Here is a 13,184-nt window from a genome sequence, read left to right on the forward strand (position 1 = left end):
TTTAAAGAAGGCTCTTCCAGTATCTTCCCAAGATCTTATCTGATCACCAAATTGTAGAACACGCTACCCTCTGCATGCTTATCACACTGACACTTTTTTTTACTTACTACTCCTCATTATCTGAAATAATTTCTACAATCTTTTTGTTAATTTTACAATGTGTTAACATTTCCATAGTTATTAGAATGATTGTTTATAAAACTCCGCACTCTAGCACTGACTCACAGTATATTAACAGATCTTTGTGCAGTGAACAAAAGGGTGAATACTAGACAGTATGCAGAATTCATTCCTTCACTCATTTACTAACTCACTAACTGTGAGGCGCTGTTCTAGACATAGGGTCTGAGCACTAAGCAAAAGAGTCAAAAACACTGTCTTGATGGTATGGCTAATAAAGTAAGCGACAGGATTCAAGTTATTCCAGTCAATAAGACCAATCAGATATGACTTTTAAATAATTTGAAAGTATATGGCTAAAATAAGTTAATACATAGATGTATGTGTGATTGAGAATCATTTTCACTTTTGCTAACCCTTAAGATCAAATGAGAGCTACACTGGACAGGATTCCTGCCTACACACCAAGCTACTCATAGGTTACCACCTACACACCAAGCCTACTCATGGGTTCCTGGTAAATAATAAGACTTTTGGTAAGTCCTAAAATACAGTATTTATCTATCTTCAAATTATCTTGCTCGTATGCCATTCTATATGGATTTTTCACAAACAGAATAGAACTTTCCACTATCTCATTATAAATAATAGGATGATGTGTAAGCGGAGGCAGGGAAGATACAAGTGAAAGTCCAGCTACTTTTCCTGGTAATTTTCTATCATTTAAAAAATTCAGACAGAATATGTCCTGAAAACTGTTTTCAGCATATTTATAAAGAACACAGCATCTTAATAAATATTTTGTAATCTTTCACAGTACATAAAAATATTCCATTAAATGGAACAAAAAAAAGGTCAGACTGATAGGACTATAAATCTGGCCATATATATAAATTAATGGGAAAATGCATATACCATATGTATGTATACTACATATACATCAATTCAAAAAAACATTTCTAAGGTCTAATGCTCTTTAACTTCCTTAATACACAATAAAGACGTCTATTATAGCTTGTAAGAGACATGAAGATTACAGATTAAAAGAAAGGAAAAAATAACGAAATAAAAAGGCAGAAAAAGATGACGCTAAGTGGTAAAGCAAACATAAGGGAAGAGGTACCAATACTACAGCTCAGTGAACTGGAAACAGCACATAGCTGTGGAGGACGGGGGCTAAGCGATCCAGGAGAGCTGCTAACCTAATACAGACTGTTTCTTACCATACACTGAAGGGATTATTTGTACTATTCAAAAGATAATTTTTTTGTTTTATAAAACCATCCAATAGTTTTCTTGAATAGTAAATTCTAATTTTTACATTCCATGTAAAAACTCTTTTTAATCAGACACTTAAATGAGATAAGCCATAATGCATTTTATAGTGAAGTGTTGGATAGGTGCCATCTTGGAATCTGAACTAATGAATAAAAATACAGAGCTAACTGTGCTTTGTTTATATAAACTTTATTCAAATATCTATAAAGTATATTAATTTATTAACAACACTTGCATATATCTGCTATCAACTGCCCCTAACCAGCACCAGGTATAATTATGAAAATATTCATTTCTATCCAAGCAGTAATTTTTCTTATTGCTTTCATTTCACCTAATACTGTTGGTCTAAGTCCATTCATTGGTAAACAAGAATGAGATACATGAACACTTCACACTTTCCCAGTCTATCACATGGAAGGAAAGTAACCTTAAAGCCATGTCCAGTCTCACTCACATCATCTCTAGAGACTGAAGTCACTCTCTGCAGGGAGAGGAGCATGGCGTCTTCCCCTGTCCAAATCCCCGGGAAACAGTCTTCCTGTTATCAATATAATTAATTCCCAGCCAGGTGGTAGGTGGCAATTCGAAAACCATGTTAGATTTACTCCACACAAGACAAGGGGTGGCTAACTTTAAGTCCTAAAAGAGCTAATAACTGACACAGAGTACAAACAGAAATATTTTAAATTCTCTAAAGGAGAAATCTTGGAACAAAAACAAGTCCTTTAAAAAATGTTTTTGAAGAAACATTTAGCTTGTAAGAGACACGCTTACTATATAGCCTAGCCTGTCTTCAAACAGCAATCCTCTTCATCCAGCCTCCTAAATACCGGGATTACAGGCATGGTCCACGCCTTTTTTTTTTTTTTTTGATTTATTTATTATATATACAGTATTCTCAGTACTCTGCCTGCATATATGACTACAGTCCAGAAGAGGGCACCAGATCTCATTACAGATGGTTGTGAGCCACCATGTGGTTGCTGGGAATTGAACTCGGGACCTTTGGAAGAGCAGACAGTGCTCTTAACCACTGAGCCATCTCTTCATCCCACATGCCTTATTTTTAAAAAGTCCTTTTAAGTAATTTACTTTGTAAGGTTAAAAAATGAAGTTTTGAATTTAAGAGGTAATTTTAAGGTTTATATCTATATACTCTAATAACTAAAATTATTTATTGAGTGGTAGCTACATAACTGCAAAATATTCAATGATCCATTAACTGCTAAGAATATCTGTGATATTTTTGTTTTAAAAATCTACAAAACCAAATTATTGGGAAATAATTGTAATGCTTCTAGATGGCACAAATTTTGAAGGTCTAACTTAGCTTTCTTCTCTCCAGTTCAAGGAGCTCATGACTTTCATCCTTCCCTGACATTAAGTTAGGTCTGAGGAGAATACAGTTTACAGTTTTTATCTGAAACTCAATAGGAGCTTTAGTAAATAAGGCATGAAAGTAAGAAAGTTGGTCCAGAATGCAAAACATACATACACACATATATGTATGTATATATGCAATGCATGTGTAATATATATGCACATATATAATATATAAATGCAAGCACACGCACACACACACACACACACACACACACACACACACACACATATAAATTTCTAGCCTTTGTAGTGCACTTCCCTGGCTACTCTACTAGTTTATTACGATTGTTGAATCCAAGAACACAATGGATCTTGTCCCAGTTCTGAAGGCCAGAAGCTGAGATCAAGGTGAAAGTGGAGTTGTTCTGTTCTGGGACTCTTGCTGCTCCTCCCCCTGTATGTATCTGAGTCTTAATTCCATCCTCCTACAAGGAAACCAACCATGTTGCTTTAAGTCTTACGCCAGTGACATTATTCTTAATCAAACCTGTTTCAAGAGCTTGTAGAGCCTCCATTTTCCAGCTACCCATCTCTCTTCTTTTCAAATTAGTGTTCTGGTAAGCAATAGCTTTTCATTCATACCCTGCCCCACAAATTATTTATATACTATTCTCTAGTAGAAGCATCTAAGATTTGACTTCTGCTTACATTTTTCTATAAGTGAGGACTTGGTTTTCTCCAAGAGACCACACTTGTCTATCAAGGCTCTGACATCCTAAGTCAGAATTAAATCAGCCCTCCTCTGAGGGACACTACATATTGCATGCTGGTCCTCTGAAACACTTGACACGCAGCTGTTTACACGCTGCCACCCCAGAACAACGGACACTTCATGAAACTGTACTGTTTGCTTTTACAACTGGACTAGAATACTGTGAAGACAAAGACAGAAGCTGAAAGAAACACTTGCTAAATTAAAAGCAGTTCAGCTTCAAAGGGCCAATCTTTTCATTTGGCTACAACACCAGCTGTACTAGAGCTGTGAAGACAGAAATGCTTTTCATTTGTGCTGTCAGATATGAACGACCCATCTGACATGGCTGCTGAGCACTTGAAATGAATTAGTGAAAATGAGGGATTGAATTCTAGACTCCTAACACCAAAATTTTGTTTCTGGCCATTTCCTAGATTTATTCACCTGAAAAAACTATAATCTTACAATGTCTAAATTTGAACTTATCTGAATTCTCTGTAAATTCAAGGAGGAACATTCATCATACAAACTATACTGTCAACTCCCAAGTCTGTATTATTTACACATTTATATATTACTATATATTTATTTATTATGTGAGTCATTAAAATGACTTGGGTCAGAGGAACTATGGATCATGTTTTCATTGCATTTATCTAGATCCTATCAGTCTGTACATGGGCTAGATGACATAACTTTTCATGTAAGTTTACAGACTAAGGTTTATAAAAATTAAGGAAAATTATCAAATTAATATAGTCTAAGGTAATTTTTAGTTCTATGAAAAATGGTAGCATGACTTAAGAAGGTATATTTGATACCTGTACACACAAACAACTATTGACAAATAATTTGAGCACACCAGATTATAAGACATCTGAATATGTACAGGCATAAACTACCTCATATGCACACTAACAGATGTATGGGAGGACACACATGTATACACATAGGTGTGTACACACTGCTACAGGCTGTAATACATAAGATGTATTTTCAACTATTGCCCAAACTGAATTATTTCAATTTGTCTAGGTGACTGACTATTATTCTCTCTCTATTGGGCTTGAGCTTTAATATTTTGAGAACATACTGTATTTCAGACACAGAACTTAATGCTCAAAAAAAACTGCCTCATACTTTTCTTGATTTCCTAATATGGCTTCTTAAAAACTCTTACACTTACAATTCCATACAGTGTACTTAAGCCCATCATTCTTAATGGTCATAAATTCTGATTCCTATGACAATACACCAGGAAAACTGCAGTTATAAAGACCTACAAACTGTAATCTAATAAACTACCGCAATACATGATTATCTTAGCAATAAATATAAGATATGTGCTGTCTAGTTTTTGTGTCAACTCAACACAAACTAGAGTCATCTGAGAGGAGGGAACCTCATTTGAGAAAATGCCTCCGTAAGATAGACAACTATTGACTACAGACGACTGGACAATGAGAAGAATATTCACTCTCAAATGGGGTATCTTCATCAAACCCAGGGCTCAGGGAGCTTTGCAGAAAGGGAGACAGGAAGATTGCAAGAGGCAGAGAGGATGGAGGACACCCATGAGGCCATGTCTCATGACACAAGACTGATGCACATATGAACTCCCAGAGCAATTGTGGCAGCATGCACAGGCCCTGCACAGGTTCAAGCAGGGTGGGGTCTAAGTGCTGAGACAGGGACACGAACAAGACCTCCTATCTCTAGCCTAGACGCCATCTCCAACTGACACCGTTTGCAAGGAAAAATTAGTTTTCTACAACAGAGTTTCATATAGGCTGGCCCCACGCCCAGCAGACAATGGCCAATATAAAATGCACTCAATGATATTTTTGTAGACATTTTGTCCCATGTTGCTTTGTTTGGGCATTTTTTATCTTACAGATCTTTTACTTGAATATTATGATTTCTAATTTTGTGGGGTTCTTGGGAGGTGGGGGTTGTATATGTTATCTGTGTTTCTTGTGCTTTTTCTTTGTTATTATTTTTTAATTCTGATTTGTTTGCCTTTTTTTCCAATGAAAGAGAAAAAGAAGGTGTGGAATTGGATGGTGGAGAAGTTGTGAGAACTGGGAGGAATTGGTGAAGGGGAAATCATGATCAGAATGTACTGTATGGAAAAATATTTCCCATTAAAAAAAGAGAAAAGATCAGGTTACTGGCAAGCCTGTAGGGCATTTTCTAAATTAGTGGTTGACAGGGGAGCACCCAGCCCATTGTGGGTAGTGCCAACCCTGGGCTGGTGGTTCTGAATTCTTTAAGAAAGCAGACTGATCAAGCCATGAGGAGCAAGCCAGTAAGCAGCACTCATTCATGACTGCATCAACTCCTGCCTCCAGGTCCTGGTTTAAGTTCCTGCATTGACTTCTCTCAACGAACTGTGATTCAGGATATATAGCAAAAACAAACCCTTTCCTCCCTGACTTGCTTTTAGTCATGGTGACTGGTCATAGCAGTAAAAATCCTAATACAAGCTATAAGCTAAAATAACCTCAGTGATAAATAACCAACATATTTAAAGTATTAGTATACTAATTATACATCAGAAAAGTTAAATCCATAGTATTCTTCCAAAGTAAAGATAACTAGATATTTAATAAAATTATTTATATTTTTTAGAAAAGGTCAGTAATGCTAACTTAAACTTAAAACTGGAAAATGCAGCTATTTCCTGAGCCTACATTTTTAGAGAGTCATCTATACCCCCAATCAATACGTAAGACTCAGATAGAAACCATCATTCAACTGGCCAGAAGCTGTCTTCGCCGATGTGTGGCAGCCCTTGTGGCCACCACAGCACTTTACTCACTGCTGCCTGCATCTTCTTTAATGACTTCATTCACCTGCGACCACAGCTGTCAGCAGCTTCTGGGAGATGCTCAAACATTGTGTGATCCAGCTTACTAGACACAGTTAGTTCTCACTGACAAGTGAACTTGACTGTGCTAGTAAGGGAAGCCTGCACAACTCCATCGTAGCAGCATTTCACATAATTTCACAACTGCATACTGTGGTATACGCAGAGGTAGAACGGCAAAGATATAATCACTTAGGAGTTACACTCATCCATCTCCACCTCTAACCTCTTTATCAAATTAGCCAACATACAGGAAGCTTCCCATTGGACATGAATGTATTTGGTTACCATAGCAACTAAATCAACAAAGAACTGTAGTAGCATTTGGTTCTGGATCATCCAATATCAGCTGACAGAATTTAAGAATATGCTGTTTCTAAATGTACTCTGTTTTTAAAGTTATAGTTCTAGTTATTTAGCATTTCTGATTTCGGAGGATGCCAGTCTATTCACTTACACAGTATGGAGAAACACGTATAATGAAGTAGACAGTGTCTGTATAAAGGTATCTGGCATATATCTGGAAATTATCGTCTATCCATGGTGTAAAAATTTAAATTTAAATAAAATTTTAAAAATGGCTCCACGACTTTAACCCATTTATAAAAGAAAGATGAAACTTAGGGGAATAGTTATCACTAACAATCACATCCAAATCATATCAACAGAAAAGGTAGATAGGCTTTAAAGGGTTTTACTAAGTTATAATCCACTTACCATAACATTTGTCCTAAAAATGTAAACTTCTTAGAATACAGAGTTATAAAACCAACCATCATTATAGCCCGTAAATTATTTGTAGAGCTGGGGATCCACACATGCTAGACAACTGCACTACCACCAAACTACTTTCTGTAGAAGGAGCAGCGGGCTGTGTCCTGCCACCTGGCTCCCAGCTAGCTTTATCCGAAATAATTACACAGAAACTGTATTCTTTTAAACACTGCTTGGCCCATTAGTTTCAGCCTCTTATTGGCTAACTCTCACATCTTGATTAACCCATTTCTAATAATCTGTGTAGCACCACGAGGTGGTGGCTTACCAGGAGGATTCTAACCTGCGGCTGTCTCGGAGAGGAGAGTCATGGCGACTGCCTGCCTCTGCTTTCTTTCTCCCACAATTCTGTTCTGTCTACTCCACCCACCTAAGGGCTGGCCTATCAAAAAGGTCAAGGCAGTTTCTTTATTAACCAATGAAAGTAATAGACAAATGACCCTCCTCCATCAACTTTCCCGTTACTAAAGCAAATTTTACAACATTTTCTTTTATCTCAGAACTTGTGTAGGTTTTCCTGACTGATTTCTTTCATTCAAAATGCTTTTTAGGTCCATTGTAAGAAGTACTGAAGTATTTTGTTATTAGTTTGTGGCTGAATAATATTGTATGGATACAAACAAAAACCTTGTTTATCCATTTTTCTGTTGGTGGACATTTAAAGTCCTATTATCTTATCTGTTAAAAATGATGCTGTGCAATTTTTAACATGGACTATCAGACTATTTTATAAAGTGGACTTACTAGACCACACTCCTACCAGTAATGCATGAAGGGTCCAACGTCTGCACATTTGCCAACATTTGTTATCATATGCATCTATGTCTTGATCCTAATCTGAGGGGGAATCTATTCAGTTCTTCAGCATTAAGCATAAAGTTAATATGAATTTTGTAATATGAACCCTTTTCAGGTGGAAGAAGCTCCTCTACACCGCTTTCCAACTGAACATATGTCCTGTTTTGTTTTCATCAGAAAGGGAAGCCTCGTTCACTCAGATACTTCTGAGCCACTAAGGTGTCTCCATCTAGTACCCCAGAAAAGGAGACAACTCTTAATTGTCCTGGAATCATCTTAGATGTTGCTAGACTGGGTTTGCTAAGATTCTGTGTCTATATTCATATTGAGCACTAGCCTTTTATGACTCTGTCTGTCTGTACTTCGGTATGATGCTAATCCTGCCTTAAACATTTGGTAGAAATCATGAGAAAAGTCACCTTGGGTTCATATTCTCCTTGTAGAAATGTTAATTTATATGTATGTCTGCATGCATACATTCACATACAAATTCCCTTATTTGGCATTGCTCTATTCAGACTGAGATTTTGTTTTGTTATTATTTTGATTCATTTTAGTTCCTTTATATCCTTCTAGATATTGGTCTAGTTCATATAGTACACAATTTATTGGCTTTCAATTGTATAACCCAATTATCTTTTTTATTTCTGTAAGACCTTACATTCTTGGTTTCAATAATATACGACTTACTGTGTTGTGAACCTGATCTGTTAGAAGTTTGGTTATCTTTGCCAGAAACTTCAATGTTGATTCATTGGCTATCCTTTCCTTCAACTCTGTCAGCATTTTGGGCATTTGGGGAATTTTATTGTTACATGCTGACTAGCCTCTTTAAAAAAAAAAAGATTTATATATGTGTATGCCTGTATGGAGTTATGTATATGTGAGTGCAGTTTCTATTGAAGGCCAGCAGAGGGTGTTGAATGCCCTGGAGCACAAGATACAGGTAAAGCTGTAAGCTCTTCAATGTGGGTGCTAGGAACCAAACTCAAATCCTCTGCAAGAGCAACACATGCTCTGAACCGCTGGCCTATCTCGACAATCCTAAAACTAGGCCTTACTATTATAAAATTCATAATACCTCAAGCAACTTTCTTTAACTTAAAGTCTATATGTGGTTTAGTTAAACAGAATGCCACTTCTGTTTTGGTTATAGTTTGCATAACATATGCTCCATATTTTTAATCTCAATATTTAAATTACATATATACTTTCACATACAGTCTGTAAAGAATGCTGAGATTTTTAACCAATTCAATAAACTGAAAATAAAAATCTGATGGTTCTATATTTGTTTGTTGCTGAAGAAGTACTGTGAACTCAGATCAACAAATCAACAAATCAGTGTTCAAGGAAAACATACATATAAACTTTCACAGTCTCTCCTATAGAAAAATACAGCAAAAGTAGCAGAATCCTTTGTGATTAATGCAGCATACACTTGAGAGACCAGCATTAAGGGCCATCTCCTTGCACCTTGTGTTGCTATAATTGGCTGAACAATCTCACATCACTGGTTTGCAGCCCAGGGAAATATTTCAGCTGCATTCTTTGTCAAATTCTCCCTAAGTTCAGAATGTGCAGAAATTATACAGCAAGTGCTAATCTAAAATATTATTTTGTTTTGTCTTGCTTTCTGAGCTAGGGTATTGCTATGCAGCAATCTGGCCTCAAATAATCCTCCTGCCTCAGCCTCCTAAGTGTTAGAAGGCTAATGTGTATTAGCACCTGTCTTAGCAGATGCTACTCTTTTACAAACCTTGTTGGCATTATTCATGTGGTTGGTACAAACATAACTCTAACCACACATGAGGACAGAGACCCCAGCAGGAGCCTCAGGCTCACGGCTCATGCATGACCCAGCAGCTTTCTAGAGTTGATGGCACTTGTCACAGTCACTGGCATCTTCCTGGGTCTTTCTTTGTGCCTGCTCCTAAGCCAAAATAATTTTCTTCAAGGATTTTTCTTGTTTCACTCATCTAATTTTGAAACCTTATTGATTACCTATTGGTGTTTAGCTCAAATCTAAAAGTCAAAATATAACATTTAAAACATTTACCAATTATCCTAAAATATATAATCTCATATCTTTTATTTTTGTTGTAAAATATTTCAAATTAATAGAAAAGTAGCAAGTATTATGTTCATTACTTGTAAGCATCAACCAGAATTTTAATATTGACCAATGATATGCAGATGCTCTTTTGATAAATGTAAACTTAGACGTCATGTGTGCTCATGTGTGTGTATGTATGAATTTGTAGTGTATCTTTTCATCTTTAATATTCTTTCTTGGTGTTGTTTTTTCGAGACAGGGTTTCTCTGTTTAGCACTCCTAGCTGTCCTGGAACTCACTCTTGTAGACAAGGCTGACCTCGAACTTACAACGATCTGCCTGCCTCTGCTTCAGCTACATCCTTGCATATTTCTTTCTTTTTGTTGTTCTTGCTGCTGTTTTAGTAGCTTAGGTAGTCTTTTTATGTGAATGCTATATCCATACAACATGCCCTTAGTATAAATAAATTCATGCAATAGAATACTGGTAAGTATTATTCAAGCATGAATCCTCTAAAATCTACCCCTATTTCCCTACTATGAATCAGTAATAACCACTTCCAATTATTCAGGCAAAAAAAAAAAAACAGTGAACAGTTTTGTGCAAGTGTGTGTACAACATTTCCTCAGCACAGTAGTACACAGCTTTCCCAGCACTGGGAAGTGAAGACAGGAAGATCCATGAGGAGTTCAAGCCCAACCTCTAATGTTTAATAAGGGTGACATCAGTCTTGGCTTGTAGCTTCAGGTAACTCCATTAAAACAGAGAGCCAGTCGTGTATAAAAGATCTTACTAATCCACAAGCCTTTCAATAAAAGGCTGGTTAATATTTACTTTCTTGTTAAGTTTTGTTTTGTTTTGTGGCACTAGAGACCACACCCAGGGGCTCATTGAGGTTTTAATTTGCATTTTCTTCCTTTAAAGCATAATTCCAACTTCCTTCTTTCCTCAAACCTTTAATTCATCTATGACTCACTCCTGGAGAAAAGGCTCTTTGTATACAAACAATCTGTGGCTCTACTCTCACTAAACATAAACTGTTTTCTGGGTACCAAAGGCATTCATTAGTGTGTCCATCAAGGCTACTAGCCACTTTAGCTTTAAACTGAATTTCTGAGTTACACTGGTGAAAAATTATTAAGAGTCCACAACATGTTTAAAGATATATATGAAGCCCTGGGACTGATGATTACTGGCTAAAAAATGAGGTGTTCTTCCTCCCCCCTCTCCCTGCAAGAGGAAGGCATAAAGGATACATATTAAAATCTCGGGATAAGAAAATTATTTTTTTAGTATACTCTAGTATTACCAGGTATTAAAGCAGTTTTGGCATTCAATCCAATGTAAATGGAAACTGTTCATTCATTTCCAAAACGCCCAGACCCAAATAATCACACAGAAGCTGTATTAATTACAACACTGTCTGGCCTATTAGCTCAGGCTTCTTATTAACTAACTCTTATATCTTAAATTAACCCATTTCTATTAATCTGTGCATCACCAAGAGGCCGTGGCCTACTGGAAAGGTTTCTGGCATCTTTCTCCTTTGTCAGTTACATGGCGTCTCCCTGACTCTACTTACTCTCTCTCTATATATCTCAGGATTTCCCACCTGGCTTTATTCTGCCCTGCCACAGACCGAAGCAGCTTCTTTATTGATCAATGATAATAAAATATATTCACAACATACATCAATTCAATACACTGATTTAAAATTTTGTGGGGTTGGGAGCATCATTATTTAGAAATTTATCTTTTTTAGGATTCTTATGCATTACCTAATATAGTAACTTTGGTACATGCTTTTAAAATTGTTTGGTTTTTTTTTTAAGTTATTTTATTTCTTCATGAAACACCATTGTAGGTAGTGTGGTGTAGGTACCGAGAGGGGGGAAAAAAAACCAAAAAACAGTGGGAAGTAGGGGTCTTGGTTTACCACTTAAACTCTTAATTTTCCCAGAGCTTCGAAGCAGGGCTTTAACAAAGAGCTATTTTAAGCTACAAAGCAAGGAGAAGACAAGTTCAGCTGCTATGAAATCTATGACCCAGGATCTACATTGGGGTTCTACAGCACAAACGTGAGTTCTTATTTGAATGTCTCAGTAATCTGACCCCTAAGGTCCAATAAGTAGGTATAGCTTGGCACATTAGTATCTGTTTTTAAAGGGCAAAACTTAATTTATAGCTTTTTGAAATTAAGTATGAGCACTTTTTAAAGTTCCCGCATCCGAATTTCAGTTACTAGTAAATCTTATTTCTCTATAAACACACAGCACCCGTGGAGATAAACAGCAACAGCACACGCCCATCTCGGACACGCAGGGCTTAGGGTTCTTTAGGTGGCACTGAGGAAGAAGAAGGACACATCCCTGCTTGTCTTCACTGCTGTTTTCCATTTCCTCCGCTCAAGGAAACAGCTGGAGCAGTGGGTTCTGAAGCACTGAAGCCGTACTCTCCTCTGTTCCCTACTCTCAGCCTTGAAAACTAAGTCTTAAAGCCACAGTGGCCACTGGAGAGGCAGAATGGCAGCCCCCATAGACGCTTCATTCCCAAAGGATTGCCATTACCGGGCTCAGCTAGGAGTTCCCTGGAAACCACCATCATGGGCCAGCGCTGTCACCACACGTTTGCCGACAACAGTGGCAGATGGCTGACACTGCAGTTCCCCATGGTGATGACAGCTGGGAGAGCAAGAAGCCCACCAAAGTCCACAAAAAAGAAAAAGCTAAGAAACACCATGTCACAGGCAGCTTCGTGCAACTCCAACGCATTGAAACAGCCACAGACCTGCTTATTTGGGAGCTCTATCCCTAATTACCAACATTTCCCCTACATGCACACCAAAATAAGCTCCTTCATTATAAATGATCTCACATATTCCTAGGACTTTACTCTAATAAGATGGTAAGTTCAGATCTCTGACTCCAGTGCAATCTTCCATGAATCTAGCCTGTTGAGCTACTTTTATGGCAATTAGAAGCATGGTGTGTGACTAGGAAGCTCACAGAGTCAGCTTGATCCTGTCTCTCCTTTTAGAAGCTACATAACTTGATCTAGTAACGTACAACTAAATACCACTTTAATTAATTGTTTCTAGAAAAATGGAAATGTTCCATCCCTCTAAGGCTGTGATAAGAATGAAGAACACAATGCACAGATCAGGCCTGGCTCAGCTTGGCACACAGAAAGGGTTTGGATGGAGGCTGTTT

General features: G+C 37.2%; 1 protein-coding gene across 3 annotated transcripts in view; it reads right to left on the minus strand.

The window, feature by feature from the left end:
• Positions 1-13,184, minus strand: part of Fndc3a (fibronectin type III domain containing 3A) — a 145,404-nt gene that overhangs the window by 102,553 nt on the left and 29,667 nt on the right. The window contains exon 1 of one of the 3 annotated variants that reach the window (XM_048422138.3): positions 6,300-6,326. The exons of the other annotated variants lie outside the window; for them this stretch is intronic. Within the exon in view, the coding sequence (XP_048278095.2) occupies positions 6,300-6,311 (12 nt within the window). The 5' untranslated portion in view covers positions 6,312-6,326. Of the gene's footprint in view, positions 1-6,299; positions 6,327-13,184 lie in introns of those variants that run through there. 3 annotated transcript variants of the gene reach the window in all.

Source organism: Myodes glareolus, chromosome 12 (genome assembly GCF_982192425.1).
Source record: "Myodes glareolus chromosome 12, mMyoGla1.1, whole genome shotgun sequence".
Lineage (NCBI taxonomy): Eukaryota > Metazoa > Chordata > Mammalia > Rodentia > Cricetidae > Myodes > Myodes glareolus.